Consider the following 18,333-nt stretch of genomic DNA (forward strand, 5'->3'; position numbering starts at 1 on the left):
AGCTCCCGAGGACGCCTGTCTCCCTCGTGCCTCCTCTGGAGGAGTGGAAGTCCTTCCCCAGGCCAAGCAGAGGCGGGCCTGGGTGTGAGGAGACGGGACACGGTCTCAGCAGCAGAGCACTCCCCGCCACCCGGTAGTTCTGGAGAAGTCCCGACACGTCCTCGTTCGTAGACTTCGCTCTGAAGGTACACGTGTGCCCCGCCAAGCCCTCCTTTCGTGTGTTGTAAAAGCCCGTGGTGCCTGGAGGAGCCCGGGGGCACCCTCACCCTGGGGCGCGCCTGTGTGTCCCAGGTCCCCTCGGAAGGCCCGCGTGCAGAGCCAGAGCCCTTGCTGTCCGGAGGAGGACACGCTTGCCGTCACTGGGGACGAGAGCGTGGCGCTCCGGACCTGGCTGAGCCCTGCCTCGGTTGGGTAGCCGGGGTGTCCTGGGGGCCTGACTCTGCTGCGCCCAGGTCACACTCACACGGGCTCTGCGACACCGCGTGTGGCACCATACGTGTCGTCATGCCTTTGCCGCGTTAGCCGCTCCAGGGCGGCCCTGTGCCCTGAGCAAGGGCGCTGCCCAGGACGCCGCAAGCCCACGTGTCCGAGGCGGGCCTGGGTCGGCGCTGCCGGCAGAATTCGCGTCCAGACACGGGCTGTGTGGTTAAGGGCGAGGTTTCAGTGGACCCAGGGGCCCTGGGCTCGCTCTCTGCGTGCACACCCAGTGTGACCCTAATCTGCCTGTCCTCCCCCCCATCATCGGAGCTACTCGGAAGCCGACTCTGGGTGCCCTGACAGGATAGGGCCGCTTCTCCCTGAGCAGAGCGCGGCTCGCAGGTCGAAGCAGGCCTTGCCACGACATCATACAGCCGGGCAGCATCCGTGTTTCTCTAGCTCCTTCCGACGCCTTTCACTGCTTGGATGCAAGGAGGTCCACGTGTTGTAGTTCGCTGACGGGCTTTATAATTCTCTTTTGTAGCTTTGTATTTTGAAATGATCATAAACTCACAAGAAAGTGCCCCAGAGAAGCCGGCGTCCCATTCGGCCAGCCCTTGAGTGGTGACACTGTGGGCAGCTGCGTTGTCAGAGGGTGGCGTTGGCACAGCACTGTTCCCTCAGTTGCAGACTTGACTCAGCGAGTCCCTCAGTCCGCACGTCCTGCCCTTCTCTTCTCCCGCTGTGGCCCCCCTGAGGAGAGCCGGCAGCTTCTGTGCTGTTCCCGCCATGCCGGCGACACAGTGCAGCACGTTCCCCCGTGTGTCCTGTCCGTCGTCGGCTGTCCCGGGACACTAGCTGGACGGAGTTCTAATCCGGGGAGCAAGACTCCTCGCGGGGGGCGGCGTCTCTCCAGCGGGAGGCTTGTGCTCTCAGGCGGTCTGTGACCTGCTTGGGGACTCTTGACCACTGCCCAGAATCGCTCCTTTGTTAGGCGTTACAAAGGCCACACGGCAGCCTCCTGTCCCCGGTGGTCGACGGAGTAGTCGCGGAAGGAAAACCTGCCCCTTTCCAACTAGCCAGGCCTCTGGAGGAGCAGGACACGTGCTGCCTCTGTCCTTTCATTGGCCGGCCTTCAGAATTCCGATGCGGACTTGCTTCTGCGCCACCTTGGCGTCCAGGGGTGAACATGAAGTGTTTGTGTGGGAAGTAGCGTGCATCGGGACTCCCCACCGCTGTGTTTCAAGCCATGGGGTTGTTGTCCTTCCCGAGGTCATCAATCGCCCCGCCCTTGGCCAGGCAATGTCTCCAAGCTAGCTCGGAGTCGGTGATGCTGACCTTCCCGGCCACACACAGAGAGCAGGGTGCACCCCTGGAACCCAAACTCCAGAGCCCGCCTGGCTAGTGCAGGGGCCGCGACGTGTGGAGGCCGCAGCCTGCACGTCAGGCGTGCTCTCCACTTCTGAGCTGGCCGTGTTTCCTTGGCCTTCTCAGTGGACAGACGCAGAAAAGGTGTGAGTGTGGAGAAGCCAGGAGATCTTCCGGGGGTTTCAGGACCTCCCCTTCGTCTGCATCTCCACGCCGTAGAGCTTGTTCTCGGCCGTACCCACCCCCATGCCCATCCCACACCAACTGTACCCACAAGAGAAGCACAGGGAACGGGAGCCCCGCGTGTGGGAGGGCGTGCAGGCTGGACCCTGCACCCCGCACGGTCAGCGGAATGGAAGCCGGGCAGCTGCTGTGGAAGACGTCGTGGCGGTTCCTGCAGAAATTGAGAATGGAATGACCGTGTGATCGGGCCGTTCCTCTTCTAGTTATGCACCCAGAGAACCGAAAGCAGGGATGCGTGTGGACGCTTGCACGCCCGCGTTCACAGCCGCTGACCCACGGGAGCAGCCCCCACGTCCATCGACGGACACGTGGGTACACGTGGTCCATCCACAACACCAGCCTGTCCCTCGGAGGGACACACAGACACCTGCCACAGCGGATGGACTTGGGGGACGTGGTGAGGAGTGAAATAGGCCAGACACAGAGGGACAAATACTGCAGGATCCCACCCAGATGGGGTCCCTGGAGTCTCCGGATTCGCAGGGACAGAGAGTGGACGGTGGTGCCAGGGGCCAGGGGAGGCATGGGGGTCGGTGTCTCAGGGGGACAGAGAGTAGATGATGGGGCCTGGGGAAGGGCTGGGGGGTGGTATTTCATGAGGACAAAGTTTCTGTTTGGGAAGATGGAAAGTTCTGGAGACCCTTGGTAAGGATGGCTTCACAACATGCTTAATGCATCTGATCTGGTGAAGATGGTACATTTATGTGCATTTTTGGTATGATAAAAAAGAAGACTGTTTAGAAATGTTGATCTTTTAAATACAAAACGGATGAAAGACGTAAACGTGGACAGGAAACCGTCACAATCCTAGCAGGACCGCCCCAGCACTCTCCCTCCGTGACCTCTTGGTCGCGAGCCGCTTCTTGCTGGACGAGTCCCCGGAGGCCAGGGAAACAGAAGCAAAAATGAACTACCGGGACGTCAGGATGCAGAGCTTCTGCGCAGCAGAGGAGAGTGGCCAGGACCACAGGGGTCTACCGAGCAGGAGACGTGTCTGCAAGTGACGCACCCGGTAAAGGGTCCGTGTCCACAACCTGTAAAGAACTCCCCAAACTCAGCCCTCAAACAGCAGACAATGCAGTTAAGAAATGGGCAGGAGACACCAACACTTTCCCAAGAAGACCCCTGACGGCCCACAGAGACGGAAAAGACGCTCAACCTCACTCAGCGTCGGAAAACGCATCGAAACCGCGGCGAGACGCCACGTGGCGCCTGTCAGAACGGCCGGAGCGAGTCGGGAAACGCCAGGTGTCGGCGAGGACGCGGACAAAGGGGAGCCTCGTCCCTGCGGGCGGGACGCGGGCTGGGGCAGCCCCACGGGGACGCGGTGGGCAGGGGCCTCGGGGAGGGGACATGGAGCTGCCGCCGCCCCAGCGGTCGCGGGCTGGGGACTCCCCCGAAGGATACAGAGAGAAGCCGTGAGGGGCCCCGCGCGCCCCAGCGTTCCCAGCAGCGCTGTCGACAGCAGCCGGGCGAGGGAGACGGTCCACGTCCGTCTCCGCGGACGAGTGGGTACAGATGGGGTATGTCCGTATGTGCGGGGCATCCCTCGGCCGTCAGAAAGCACGACCGCTCGCCGTTCGCGGTGACGTGCGTGGAGCCCGAGAGGCTTTTTAAATAAAGATTTTACTTGTTGATTGATCGATCGATCGATCGGTCTGAGACAGGAGGCGCACGGCCGTGAGCGGGGGCAGGAGCTTAGGGCACGGGAGAGGGACAGGAGGCGGCCGAGCGTGGGAGACTCTCCGTGAGGCGGATGGAGGCGGCGGGGGCCGGGCTGGCTGCGGTGGGCGTCCAGGAGGGCACCGGCTGCGCCGAGCACTGGCTGTTGTCGGTGCGGAATCCCCGAATTGCGCGCCGGAACCCGGCACTGCGCTGTATGCCTGCAAACGAGAATTTAAATAAAAATTAGGAAGAAAAGATAAATTGTAATTTCTAAGTGTTGATATTTTTCTGCAGGTAGCTTCGTGTAGCCCCCAGTCCCACTGTCTTCACGGGAGACGTGTTAACTTAGGCCAGAGCGTCTTCCCGTTCCCCTTCCTCGTACACCGGACTCGGGAGTGCTGCTGTGGTGTCGTCGGCTCTGTGGACGTCCTCAGCGCCGTTGGCTGTGGCAGAACCGCCTGGAGAGCTTGTTCACCCACGTGCCGGCTTCAGTGCAGAGTGCGCAGGCTGGTGGGGCTGGGGGTCCTGAGAGCTGGCATTTCAGGCAGCTTCCAGATGCTGCTGCTAGTCTGGGGGCGCTTGGGAAGCCTCCATGGGCCTGAGCTCCTTGTGTACACCACAGCAGGCCTGTTCACCCCCACACGGTCAGCAGGTGCGGCCGGGCGATGGTCGGGGAGGGCGGGGGGCTGCCTGGCCTCAGCCCGTGTCTCCAGATAGTACCCAGTGTTCCCTAGGACAGTATCGCTCCCAGCTGAGAACTTCCACTTGAAAGACACTTTGGGTGGGTCTGGGGTCTTCGGCTCACCTTTTCTCTCCTTTTCTCTTTGAGCAAACTTGGCCGACCTCGCTCAGGCCACCAGCCAGCACAGGACATCATGGATGGGCTGCGTAGACAGCACCCTTAGTCTCATGGGGTCCTGGCTGCTTTAGGTGTTGGGGGTCTGGGGGCGGAGATCAGTTTCTCTCCTTCAAGGTCACCCATCCCATTGTGGGGCCCACCCCATGGCCTCACTGCCCCTCATCACCTCCCAGAGGCTCCGAGTCCAGACACCAGCCCCAGCAGGTAGGAACGGTTGGCCACACGCATTCCGTCTGTAACAGTGGCTCCTCATGGAAAGTGTTGTTCGGAGTCTGATGAAAATACAGCTTCCCCCGCAGCTAGCCGTCTTGTGCAGGGAGTTGTCCGTGTCCCAAGTGCACTGGTGGACGGTGAGTCCCCCGTGGGCAGCTGTGCCTTCGTGTGTGCCCGTTCCCTGTGCCGTGTCGTTGTCTTCAGGTCACCTGTGGCTTTCGCTAAAATGCCTGATCTTCCCTTCTTAAAAAACTTCGTCTTTTCAAATTGGCAGATAGTTTCCAGACAGATGTCAAGTGTGCCGTTAGCTGAGTCTTGAGAGATGCGAGCACCCTGTGCTTCAACCCCCAGCCCGGAACATTCTGTCCTCCCGGTGTCCCTGCCGCCCCCCTCCTGAGAGGGATTGACTTCGGTGAAGGTCAGCTGCACCTTTTGTAGAGCTTCGTATGAATGGAGCCGTCTTCTTGCTGGCACTTCCCTCACCTGGTGTCTGAGGTTGAGCGCGGGGTGCGTCTCACTGGATACGTCCGGCGTCTGGGGGCAGAGCCGTGTCTGTGGGATGAACAGCCCGGAATCCGTCGGCTCCTCCGGCGGTGGACTCCGCGCTTGTTCACAGCATCTGGCTGCCGTGGTGGCGCCGCCGTGAGCGTCCTGGGGCGCCCTCGTGAGCACACTTCGTTGCCGTTGGCTGAGTGCTCGGGCTCAGGCCCGCCGGTCCGGAGCGGATGGCAGGTTCCGCTCTAGGGCCAGCTGCCAGCGGTGCTCTTGGGCGGCTGTGCCGGGTCCTGCTCCTGGCCGCAGCTTGGCAGCATGCGGCTGCCCTGCCTTCTCACCCGCGCTCGGGGCTGGGTGTGTCTGATGTCAGCCAGTCTTGTCGGGGGTGGATCACCTGTGCTTCGCCGCTGACCCGCAGTTCCTCATGTTTGTCTGCTAGTCTGGTAGCTTCTGTGGTGACGTGTGCCGGGCTTTGCCCCTTGGGGCTTGTGCGCACAACCCCGAGATCAAGAACCTGAGCTGAGATCAAGAGTCAGACGCGTAACCCACAGAGCCACCAGGCGCCCCTTAACTTGTGACGTCGTTGTTGCTGTTGGTGGTTGCCCTTTTCCCGTTGAGAAGGTTCCCTTCTAGTCCGTCCTGCTGGGAGCGTAAGCGCACGTTTTGCCATGTCCTGTCGAGTCAGCTCTTCCTCCTTTAGTCTGGAAATGTGGTGGGTTCTATTCCCTGGTCCTCACGTGCCAGCTGAGCTCAGACTCCAGACACGGAGCTTTCCTGGTTATGATGCTCCTTGATACGTCGCTGCATTGGTTCTGCCAGTGTTTTTTTTTTCTGTTTTCATTTATTTATTTGACAGATCACAAGTAGGCAGAGAGGCAGGTGGGGCGGGGGGAAGCAGGCTCCTGCTGAGCAGAGAGCCCAATGCGGGGCTCGATCCCAGGACCCTGGGACCATGACCTGAGCCGAAGGCAGCGGCTGAGTGCTCGGGCTCAGGCACTGAGCCCCCCAGGCGCCTGCTAGTATTTTCTGAGGGAGTTTTACCCGTGTTCCTGCGGGACAGTCTGTAACTGATCTCACCTCGTGCTGTTCTTCCTCAGCCGCTCTGACCGGCTGCGCGCTGTTTCCTCGTCTGTCTCCTGACAACGTGTGCATAAGAATGGTTCTCTCCCTGTCTTTGTCCAGGTGGTGGGGGGGGAGAGGCAGAGGGAGACCCTCAAGCAGACTCCCCACTGAGTGCAGAGCCCGACACGGGACTCGATCCCACGACCCCGAGGTCGGGACCTGAGCCGAAACCAAGAGTCCGCGGGCGGACGGAGCCGCCCAGGCACCCCCAGTACTACTCCTCTGTGTATTTGGTAGAATTCACTCACAAAGCCGCCTGCTTCTGGCATTTCCTTGTAGAAAGGTTTTTTTTTTTTTTTTTTTTTTTTAATTCCCCCGAGGGGGTGTAGAAAGGTTTTTAATGATAAATTCAGCCTTCCTATTTGTTCTTTTGTCCATTTGGGGAAATTATGTTTGTACAAGAGTTTGTGTGTGTCATTTCCGCCCACACTCGGTGGTCCCCGCCCGCGGGCCCCTGGATCGTCGCGTGGCCTAAAGGCCTTGCCGCGTGCCGCGTCGCTCTTGCGTCGGGTCTGTTGCTCAGGCTCTCGTTTCTCCCGGTTATGGTAACGTTCGTTGCTGCTTTGTGTACCTGTGCGCGTGCGTGGGTGCGCACGCGTGTCAGATGGGTGGTGGCAAGTGTGGCCGGAGCTCCAGCTGTTCACCCTTCCTTGCAGAGTGCCGTGCCGCTCTGGCCTGCGGCTGCTCTGCGGCTGGCTCAGCAGGGCCCTTGGAGGCTGGGTGAGGCCTAGCGAGGGCAGCTCTGGGGAGACCTTCCTCCGGGCTGCCGCAGCCCTGCTCCTCACGCGGCTTCCAGGGCAGCGGGCGGGCGCCTCTGTGGATGCCCTCCGTGTCTGCTCTGGGGGCAGCAGGGCCTGCCGTTGCCTGTAGCTGCTCTTTGCCAGGCCCTGTGGAGGGGCCCTGCGTGCCCTCGTCGGAGTGGTTGGTCAGAGGCTTAACTGGCTCCGTCCTTCTTTTTGGAGGCCCTTCTCCGGGCCAGCGGGCCAGTAGCCCAGCTGTCCGGTACGCGGCCCTGCATGTCCCAGCAGCCCCAGCTCTGACCCTGGCCTCTGTCCAAGGCCGCGGGGCCTGCATGGGCTCCGCCTTCCCGCATCCCAGCCTCCGGCACACGGTGGCTCTCTGCTCACCCTCGGGTCGCCTGCTCTCAGGCACCGTCCCGAGCCACCAGCGTGCTGTCCAGCATCTGACGCCCACTGCTTTGTGATTCACCCAGTTTGTAGCTGCTGGTGATGGAGGGGTCCTCCCGGGACCCGCCGCCCTGCCATCACGCACCCGAATGTCTCCTCATTCCTTTTTGATCCAAAAAACTCCTTCTTTCTCTCTTGTGTTCCTTGCCACGTTGGCTTTGTGTCCCTTCCGACTGCGCCTGCATTTCAGGGGCTCATTTCTGGTTCCGCCTGCGAGCTCTTCGCCCCTCTCTTCCGATCTTAAGTTACTTGACTGCTGAGACGGCCTCACTTGTGCGCGTCTTTCCGGGCTGTTTCGACGGTTGGGGGCTGCTCATCCTGTCTTGTCTTCTGTGTCGTTGGACTCAGCCACAGAGCCCTTCCCACGTGCTGCTCAGTGAAGCCTGCGCTTTCCCGCGCCACTCGTCAGGGTGCCGGGCCCGTTGGCCTTCCTGCCTGACCGTGTGGCGCTCCCTCTGCCGTGACTGGTTTTGGCGAAGTGATTCAGACCCTGTGTCTCCTCAGAGGTGTCTCTGTTGGAGGGGGAGGCCCTAGACAGGCCAGGGGACGGCGGCAGGAGTGACCCGCAGGTAATGGGTCTGTCGGGGGCGTCAGGATGAGCGTGTGCACACTGTGCTGCGGCGGCAGGTGAGCACACACGCGTCTCCCTGCTGTCTGGGGACCAGGGAGGGGACCGCCCGGCAGCCGGCTGTCAGCTTCTCATCTTCTGCAGTAGAAGGGGCCAGGGCTCCCTGGAGAACTGGCTGGTTCTGATCGCAGGGCGGGCCGTGGAACACGGTGAGCCCGCACGACCTGCTGCTGCTCCGCTGCGGCCCTGCAGGCTGGTCCTCCCCTCCCGGGGGACTCCGTCTCGCCAGGGCAGGTGTGGCCCTCCCATTAGTGGGTCTGCCCCGGGCCGGCAGCGAGTGAAGGGGGTGCCTGAGGTCATGCAGACTCCCAGGCTGGCCCTGGGGACAGTGTGCTGCCGGGACAGAAGGAGCCTCTCTTGTCCTGCCTCCCCGGTGACTGGAGCGCTGTTGCTGGTGTCTTCGGCTGTGCCGGGCAGAGGCTGCCTTTTGCTGTGACACGTTGATCTGTCCTTTCCGTGGCTTTGGGGGCCCTTGCAGAGTTGGGTTGAACTTGGACAGATGAGAAGGTCAGCAGGGCCCTTTGTGGGACGTGGCCTTTTGGGGTGGGGGGAGGGCAGAGCCAAGCTGGGCGTACGGGCGCAGGAGCCCTGCGGACTTCGGCCGTGCTCTGTGCTGGGTGCGGCTTCTCAGAGGAGCCCGTGGGGCCGGGCCATCACTGTATGTGGTCAGATCTGAAGCCAGGGCCTGTGGTCAGAACTGAAGCCAGGGCCTGTGGTCAGAACTGAAGCCAGGGCCTGTGGTCAGATCTGAAGCCAGGGCCTGTGGTCAGATCTGAAGCCAGGGCTGAGCGGAGCGCCGTCCTCTTCCAGACGCGGGCCCTCCTGTGCCCTGCGGTCTCCCGGGTCGAGAACTGCTGCAAAGAAGGCCTTGGGCACTCGGCTTCTGGCAGCCCCACAGGACGGCGCTCTGGGCATTCTGTGGAGACCTGCCCTCCAGAAGTAGCCTCTGCCCAGTGCCCACTCACTGCCCCTCGGGACACCCCGGGAGCCGGCCAGCCTTGTCTTTCCAGGGCCTGTGAGTGTCGGTGGGCCGCGGGGACCGGGCCTGTGCTCTGCAGGCGTGTGGCCAGCCTGTCTGTCTGCAGCCCGGCGTCCCGGCCCCGCCGCTGTCTTGTCTCAGCTCGGCTGGGGTCAGGCGAGGGGTGTATGTCGGCCGCACGAGCTCCTGGGGCAGAGCTGCTGCCTGCCCTGTCAGAAGGGCCATGTGGTGCCACCCTGGGCCTCGCCGATGGGTCCTTCCCAGCCATCTCCTGGGCAGTGGCCTTCATCCCACATGGTGCCCGCAAGGCGCCACTTAGAAAAGGCCATTGAGACACTCCCTCATTTAAGTGGACTTGGCCAGCCCTCGCCTGTAGAAGGAGCAGCTGCTTGCCCCCCCGCCCCCCCCGCCGTGTCCTCATTGGCTGGTGTCCTGGAGGGGAGGAGGAGGGAGGAGCGGGAGGAGGGACGCTGTCGGGCTGTGCGCCGCCCTGGCTCCCACTTGCCGTGCCGGTCCCTGCGCTGCCCCAGCATGCTTGCAGATCCCAGCAGTCTCCCCACAGACCGAGCTCTGCTCAGCCAGCCCCCCAAAGCCGGACTCAGCTGCAAAATGGTGCTTCAGGCTGTTGGCAAAGTGCTCAGGTGAACGGGGCGGGGGCGGCGGGGGCGGTCGGGGGTCCCTAGTCCCGGCCCGGGCTCAGCCTGGGGAACAGTGGCTGTAATTGCGGGCGGCGTGTAGCCGCGGGGCGGGGCGGGGGAGCCCTGGGATTTGGACGGGAACTTTGTTTGGAGCCACGTTTTCCCTGAGTGCCGGCATGTCCCGTTGCTCCTGTCCTGTCGCTCGTGGCGGAGCTTGTGCTCCCGGAGGGGGTGCGGCCCTGCAGGCTCTGGGGGAGGACGAGGGGCCCGCCGGTGAGCCGGCTCCCTCCTTGTGGTTAACCATGTCTGTGACCACGGCAGTCCTGCCTTGCCCGCTCCCAGGCCTGCCAGACCAGCGTGGTGTCTGTCTGGTTGTCCCCAGATGGGATGACCGGAAACTGTCCCTGAGTAGCCTTGTCCAGAGACCTGACCATGGGACACAGCTGTCCGCTCTAGGGGCCGTTTCTGACAGCTTTTTAAATTGTTTTTTCTGACCTGTGGAGGGGTCTGGAGACACTCTCCAGTGCTGGTTCTGCGTCTGGGTGGAAGCTGCTTCGGGCGCTGGCAGAGCGAGCGTGGCCTGCTGGTGGGAGTGTGTGGGGGTGGCGGGCAGCAGCAGGCCGGCCTGACCCTCAAAGGGGGCGGTCCTGTGCTGTGCCGGGGGGCTCGGAGGGGCTGCAGGACACCCGTGCTGACAGGAGCCCGTGCCGGGATGGGTCACGGTGTAGACTCAGACCCAGCTTCCTGCGGTACGAACCTCTTAGGTTGGCCTGAGAACAGCGGGTCATCATTTTTAAAATGGAAAGTGAATGTCTCTTGCTTTTCCAGTTCTGTCTTTAATTGTAACGAAGCTGAGCAGGCCTCTGGGTGACTGTCTGAGTGGGGAAGCCAAGCCCAGCTGGTGGTCAGCATAGGGTGACCGAGGCAGTCTAGAGCCTCCGACTGACTGTGGGCACCTCTGGTTTTCACTCTTCTCTTCCCCGGGATCCATCCCCACAGCCGGTCACCTGCGTGCCACATGGGAGGACTCACAGTGACTTCCTAGTAGAAACCAGAGACCCCACCTGTTAGCCCTGAGCTGTCCTTCCGTAATGTTAGCTTGTGAGCTTTGGAACCGTGGGTGCCGGTGTGGGTGCGTGTCCTGTGCGCATGTGCACGGTGGGAGAGAGCGAATGCTGAAGCAGGCTCTGCAGAGGACAGAGGCAAGACTGAGCTGGCCGGGCGTCGGCGCGTCGCTGCAGGGGACGAGCCAGGCCACTCTCACCAGGGTGCCGAGAGGACTTCTCAGGGCGGGTGACGCTCCAGCCTGGTGCCAGAGGAAGAGTGGTCCTTCACCGATGGAGAAGTGAAAGTCTGAGGCTGGTGGCCACGCTGTGGCCCTGGCCGGGGGTCAGACGGGGCGCGCAGCACCCGATGGTGTGCACGTTGTGTCCACGGTGTCTGTGTACCTTTCTCAGTCTGCCTTGCCGTCCTCCGTCTCGACGGGTCTCGTTGTGTAGGGACACAAGGGCTTATGAAAGCTTGGCTGTTTGGGGGTGCTGACCGCCAGGCAGTTAACCCAAGATGAGAAATGACCTGCGCGCCCCTCTCCACAGCATCCGCTGGCCGTGGCCTGTGGGGATTTGATGGGGGTCCCATGGGGGGTGTCTTCCCAGCTTTTGGTTTCCGAGGCTGTGCAGCGGGAGGGAGTAGAGTGACACCAGGGCACTAGAGTGGCAAGGACGCGACACAGGCGGGCACCTCCACGTGTCCGAAGTGGTTTTCAGGCCCACTGCGTCGGAAACCTGGGGGTCGGGAGTGGTGCCAAGCCCTGGTGTTTTCACTCGGCCCGGGGCTGAGGGTGATGTCTGGTCCTGGTGGGGGCCCCGGGTGTGCCCTGACCGTCTGGGTGACAGGGCTGTCTAACGTCCCTACAGAGCCTGGACTTTGGGCCCGGCGGCCCCATGGGGAGCAGATGGGCCTGTGCACAGGACCCGGGGGAGCTCCTGCCCCACCCAACCTGCCACCCCAGACGGCCGCGCCGGTCGGGACCGGGCCTAGGCGCTCCCTCCTGTGTTAGCCTGATGTGGGGAGCGGCGGGCTGCGCCCAGGACCGTGGAGACCCTGCTCGTGCTCAGTCCTCAGACGCCCGCCCCGGGGGCCCCTCCTTTCCCAGGCTGCCGCCAGCACGGGCTCTGTTGCCCTGGAGCACTGTCTCTGGGGCCTTTGCGCACCATGCGTCCACCGTTCCTGCGTCCGCGCGCCCCTCCTCATCCTGCTCCCCCACCCCCGGGTCTCTGGTCTCCATCCAGTGAGGCCACCTCCAGACCGGCAGCGGCAGCGGCTGCGCGTCTCACCATCCACCTCCTCCCACGCGGCGTCTCGTGCTTCCCTTGACCTCCCACGCCTGCCCTGCCTCCTTTACAGCCAGACCCCGCTGTCCTGGGATGCCGGCGTCCCGGGGCACCGCAGGGGCAGCGGCGGGGCGGAGGGGGGTTCTCCGGGTTCAGTGTGGCCCACCCCCCGCTGGGCGCAGTTGGCCCTGCTCTGTGCCTGGGGACCACCAGCCCCTTGCCCCACCGTGGCCGAGACCTTGAGGAGGCATCCCATGTTCCAGACCTGGCAGTTACCGATTGCTCCTGGAGGGTGGGTCCAGGGCACCCCACATCTGCCGGTGGGGGCCGGCTCTCGGTGGGGAGCGTCAGCACGGGGCCCTCGAGTGTTCCCGGCGCTCCTGGCAGGTGCTTCTCTCCTGGTGTGTCTGCATCCCTAGGGGAGACCCCTGCTGTGGCTGTCGGGCGGCGTCACTCCTGCGCCCTTGTGTCCCCTTGCTCACATGGTGGGGTCTGTGGTGGTGCCGGCTCACAGCCCGAGGGGCCTTCCCGGTGGGACCGGTGGTATGTGTCAGGCCAAGCACGTGTGGGCCGTGGGGACTGCTGCGGAGGTGGTAAAGGTGTCGGGAGCAGGGGAGGGTGAGGTGAGGACACAGTAGAAAGATGTTCTCCGTGGAGCCTGGGCCCCTCCCAGATGGCTGGTCTGGCCTCGGAGCCCACCCGTTCGACCAGGAGCGGCGTGCAGGGTTCTGTTGGGAGGTCTCTATGTGTGCCTGTGGCTATGTTCTCCCCGCCACCCCCCCCCCAGGGTGCCAGCAGGTCCTGTGGCAGGCCACAGCCTTGTGTCCACCATCCGGTCCCTTCACTGCCACCCTGGGGGTCCCAGTGAGCAGTATAGGGGGAGAGCCAGAGAGGAGGAGCCCGGCCGTGCGGCCCCCAGACAGCCGTCTGGGCTGTGGCTGGACAGAGCCTGCTCCAGAGCTCAGTGCCAGTGGGGTGGGGTGCATGGGATCTTGTGTTCTCCCCCCATGTGGCGGTAGGGACAGGCATCACATGGCCTGTTGCTGCCGAGGGCAGAGGAACGGGGCTGGGCCAGGGCCACTTCCGGCACTCAGAAGGGCCAAATGGTTTGCCGCGGCCGGGACAGAACTTGGGGTGGGAGGGCCCCGTGTGGCAGGGTTTGCAAGACCGTTCCCACCCGGGGGCCCGGGCCTGTACCTTTGCGTCCGTGCCCATCGTCACTGCCTGCCTGTGGGACTGAAGGAAAGAAGACCCCGTGACCAGGCTGTGCGGAAATCTGCACTGGCTGGCCTGGGAGAGGGGCCCGTTCCAGATTGCACAGAGGTCCAGGGCTCCCAGGCCCTCCCTGGATGATGGGGACAGGGGAGCTTGGGGGAAGCAGCTTGGAAAAGTCCAGCTTGGCGGGCCTGGTGTGCACCTGCCTTTTTGCCCCGCTTCTTGCAGAACAGGTGTGGACAGCAGCAGGGGAGAAGGGTGGGGAGGCGGAGGCCTTCTGATCACAGATGTCGCAGCCCACGCCCTTCCAGGGCTCCTAGTCTCCCCTGGAAATGGACTTGCCAGCACAAGGGTGCCACACCCTTCCTGAGGCAGAGTCCCCAAGTGGGCCCCAGTGTGGCCTCAGTGGCAACTTGTCCTGTGCCGGTTCCCGCTGCTGCTCCGGCACCAGCTGCCCATAGGCTGGTTCTGCTGCATGGTCCTCACGTCACTTGCTGACGCGGCTCCTGGACAGCAGGACGAAGAGGAGGTCAGGCAGCCGTCTTCAGCCCGGGCCCCTCATGCCGCATCCCCACACGTGTGATAGTAGAGTCCTCTCGACCCAAAAGTCGAGGCCTAGCATGTGTGGCGAGCTCAGGGCTGGTCCTAGCCAGGTGTGAGTCGAGGGGAGGCACAGGCAGGGGTGCGCCTAGAGCACAGGTGGGGAGGCGGGGGTCAGATGGGGCCTAGACGCAGCGGGGGGTGAGCAGGGCAGAACCGGCGCAGGCTGCAGGTGCATCCCGTGGGCTGGTCCCTCGTGCCTGGCGCTGTGGGCACAGATCGTCTTTCCAGGCCACTTCAGGCTTTCTGGCAGGGCGGCATGCGACTCAGTAGCAGAGACCAGGGTCAGGAGAAGGGTAGGGGGCAGGGAGTGAACTGGCCGCCCAGCCTCCTGGTGGAGCATCTGAGGGCATGGCAGAGCCCTTGGGCTTCCTGAGCCCTCTCAGGGCCCAGTCTTCCTCTGCGTGCTCTGGGGAAGGTCGGAGCCTTGCTGTCTTGTCCAAGGGGCCACAGGGCCCTGAGAGGCATGTGTCCACTCTTGTCCCCAGTGGCAAGTCCCGCCCAGCCAGACGGACCCCTGATGTCCTCACTGCAGGTGTGTGTGACAGAGCGAGGAAGAGACGTTCACGCGCTTGCTCCCGCGGCCCAGGCCGCATGCGGCCCCTCCCTGTCCCCAGGACACTGTGGCCCTGCATGGCATTGGCCACTCCCGGTGGTGCACCAGGAGGCTGAGAACACGTCGCCTTTTAAGGAGAAGATTTGCTGAGAAGCTGATGGAAAACATTTCCCTGGCATTCGGGGAGCATTTTTCCTTCCTGTTTCTCTTAAGTAAACCACTAGCAACATTTCCAAACAGACGAAAAGGACAGGGTCAGGGAGCCGCAGAGACCTTTTGCCCCACTGGAGCGAGGGCGGGGAAGGAGCACAAGGAGCTGGGTGCCCGGAGTCCTTAGGACGGCCGTGTCCGGCTCGGCCACAGCGGGCTGCGCCCCAGCTGAGACCCGCGGAGCATTCACATTTGGGCCGCCGGGCCGGAGACGGAGGCCAGGGGTGAGCCGGTTTGCTTCTCCTTGCGCGGGCGCTGCAGACGCCGAGGGTGTGAGCGTGTGGGGCCTGGCCAGGTATGGCAGCCCCGAGGCCAGGTCCTCAGTCTGCCTGCCCCCAGCCGCCAGCCCCCCAGCCCAGCCAGCACCCCGACCATAGCCCACCAGGTGTGTGGGCGGCCTCACGGCCATCCCGACGGTCGTGTGCGCGGCTGGGCTGTGGGGCGGGCGTGCTCACTCCTGCCCCTCAGCGCCGTGGAGCACGACGGGGGCTCTGAAGGACATGTCTGCTGGAACTCCGAGGCCTCCATCTGTCTCATCCTGTCCCCGGGGGAAGACGGACACGCTTCCCCGGAGCGTCTGCTCCTGGGGCGGGGATGACACCTCCTTGAGAATTTATAGCCAAAGGTGGCCTTTCTGGTCAGTAGGATGTCCTGACAGTATTGACCTGCGGTTTGTTTCTGCGAGTCGCACTGGGTCCCCTTGTAGCGTTGAAAACGGAGTCGTCCCACGGAGAACCAAGAGACTCGTGCTGTTAGGCATGTTCCTTCGGTTTCTTGAACTTCCCCCAGGAACCGAATTCTAACCCTTTGACGGTAGGGGGAGTCCCTGCAGGTACAGGAGGGTTACAGCATTGCTCTGAGCTGCTCCCCAGATGGCAGGACTCCCCCTGCTCCTTCACACTGGGCGGTTGCTGCTGGGAAGGGCCATGTCCACACACGGCCCTCCACGGGATCCAGTGTCCGGGCCCATTTGCCCAGTGTGGGCTCCATTGTGACGTTCAGTGACTTATGACAGACCCAGCCTGGGCCGTGTTCCCAGCCGTGGGCTCTGGGCCACTGTCCTGGCCACTTTTCCCTCTTAGGACACGTTCTACCTAGTTTGGGCAACTAGGCTGCACACACCGCGGCCCTGGCTCTGGCCGGCTGGCACGAGGTGAGTCTGGGAGGCCCTTCAGCCCCGAGAACTCTGGTTGATGGGGCATAGGTACTGATGTTTGCAGGATTTGAAGGAAAAACAGACGTTTCAAAAATGTGTATTTAGTCCTGTAAAAATAGCTATAACGAGCCCATTCTGTTTCTGTATGACAGTGTATTTTTGTGGAAAACAACTATTTTTGTAAGCAGAAAAATCTTCTGGTGCAAAGAGGTCATTTGCGATCTCTGTAATGCCTGGTTCATGCCCACCTCCCCGCCCCCGCCCGGATCCTGCCCTGTGGGCTTGGGGCAGAGCCCAGGTGAGCAGGATGGGGCCGTGCAGGGGAGTCCCAGGCGCATGGGCACACAGCGAGGCCTCTCTGAGGCCGGGCGGGGGGGTCGGCTGCACAGAAGGATGCGGGGGCCTGGGCCAGGAGAGCTCGGCCCTGTGTCCCACCTGGCAGCCCTGCGGGCCAAGGTGTCTGCAGTGTCACGTGTGGGGGCTGGAGCCTGACTAGTGCGGCTGCCAGCCCCCCCTTCAATGGGCCCCGAACCACCTGCCTGTCCTGGCGTCCGTGTGTGGCCCTGTGGCATCAGGCCTCTGGCATGTGTGTCCGCATCCCACTTCCTGTCATGGCGCGGGGGGCTCGGCCAGTCGGGCCGTGGGCCCCTGACAATGGCAGGGGAGGGCAGAGCAGCTTCCTTTCCATTCCTGGGGCCCGCTGGGAGCAGAGTCTCCTGGGCTCTCAGAAAGAGCCCCTGGTTGTCCCACTGGCGGGGACAGCCCAGCTCACGTCCTGAGACCCAGCTCGTGGCCTCCATGCCTGTCTTTGTCACGCAGTGACCCCCGCTGCCTTGTCTCCGGCAGGAAGTCTAAAGCAAAGCCCAACGGAAAGAAGCCCGCCGCGGAGGAGAAGAAGATGTACCTGGAGCCAGAGTACGCCAGGTCCAGGATCACCGACGTCGGCTTCAAGGAGCTGGTGGTGCTGCCCCGGGAGATCGACCTCAACGAGTGGCTGGCCAGCAACAGTGCGTGGGGCGCCGGGTCGGGGAGGGCACCGCAGTGGGCCGCAGGCCCTTACCCGACCGAGGACTCCCTGGAGCCGGTGGCCGGCCCTGCACTGTGCTTAGGGTCCCCAACACCAGGACCCGTTTCAGGTCCTGGCTGGGCCAGGGCTGGGCCACCGGTGCCAGGGAGTGTCTGGAGTGGGTGTGTGGCTGCAGGGCTGGCAGTGTCGAGTTTGTGGGAAGGCTGCGGCCTGTGGGAGGGGAGAGTGGACCTGAACTCCAGCCACCTGGCAGGCCTGGGGCTCGGGGCTCACGGTATGGCTGCCTGCCGCAGCCCTCGCGGAGGGGACTCCGGTTGGCCGCTGGCTCTCTGCCCGGCTTGGTGCTACGCAGACACATGCCCGTCGCGCACGACAGCGGCCAGTGGCCGGCGTCCAGGGCCATTGCTCTGCACTGGGACGTGCGTCTCTGGTCTGTGGTATGCGCCGGCTTTGCGTGGGTCCGCAGGGCACTGGGACGCAGAACGGTGCCGCAGTGGTGGCTTCTCATGCCCAGGCCTTCTCTTCTTTTGCAGCCACCACATTTTTCCACCACGTCAACCTACAGTACAGCACCATCTCAGAGTTCTGCACAGGAGAGGCGTGCCAGACGATGGCCGTGTGCAACACGTGAGTCACTCACGGCACCCCGGCAGTGTCTCCTCAGCAGGGTCCTGGCTGCGGCGGCCCCTCCTGTCCCTGTGGGGACAGAGGCCAGACAGGGGAGGCACTCTGTGGTATAGGGTCTGTTGGGGTGTGGGGTGCCAGCCGGCCAGAGGCAGGTGGCTGAGCTCCGTGGGGCGGGGGTGTTTCCACAGTACGTGCCTCAGTGGGTTTTGTAAGACCACGGCACGTCAGGAAGCTACAGGTGCTTCCCTGCTTCAGCTAGCTGTCCGGTTGCAGGATGGCTTTTCCCGAGAGCTCCTGCTCGGTGTCAAAGGAGTGAGGAGGGGGACAGCGAGGGACTGGGTGGAGAGGCCGCTCGTTGCTTTCTCCGTTGGCTGGTTTTTTTGGAGCTGGGATGCCTTCTCAGTGAGTTTTCCATGGGCCCAGATGCGTTCGTTTTCCTCTGGAAGCTTGTGTACACTTGTGTCCTCAGTAGGCAGGAACCCCAGGGGCTTCGAGGCACCCTGGTGGATTGGCGGCAGCTGCTGCTCGGGGCGGGGGCGGGAGAGCCACTGCACGGCATGGGCTTGCCACTGGCCTCTGATCGCAGAAGGGGTGGACGGCGGCTGCAGACAGAAGGCCAGCTGCTGGGCTCAGCCTGGGGCTGTTGGGACTGAGGCGACAGCATGGGAGCCCTTTTCTCACACCTTCTCTTATCGTTAGGGCTGCTGCTAGCACGCGGGAGCCTCTAGCCCCTGCTGCGTAGAAAGTCAGCTGCCGGCCAGGCTCCCAGGCATAGACCCGGCTCCAGCTCAGGCA

General features: G+C 63.2%; 1 protein-coding gene across 3 annotated transcripts in view; it reads left to right on the top strand.

The window, feature by feature from the left end:
• MOB2 (MOB kinase activator 2) overlaps window positions 1-18,333 on the top strand; it is a 69,428-nt gene that overhangs the window by 44,085 nt on the left and 7,010 nt on the right. Inside the window, exons 2-4 of one of the 3 annotated variants that reach the window (XM_059151575.1) lie at window positions 3,988-4,191; window positions 16,731-16,891; window positions 17,445-17,538. In XM_059151575.1, coding sequence (XP_059007558.1) covers window positions 16,783-16,891; window positions 17,445-17,538 — 203 coding nt within the window. In that variant the 5' untranslated portion in view covers window positions 3,988-4,191; window positions 16,731-16,782. Of the gene's footprint in view, window positions 1-3,987; window positions 4,192-9,664; window positions 9,818-16,730; window positions 16,892-17,444; window positions 17,539-18,333 lie in introns of those variants that run through there. The other 2 variants (XM_059151561.1, XM_059151571.1) reach the window with 2 other exon arrangements.

This window comes from Mustela lutreola, chromosome 1 (assembly GCF_030435805.1).
Source record: "Mustela lutreola isolate mMusLut2 chromosome 1, mMusLut2.pri, whole genome shotgun sequence".
NCBI classification, from domain to species: Eukaryota; Metazoa; Chordata; class Mammalia; order Carnivora; family Mustelidae; genus Mustela; species Mustela lutreola.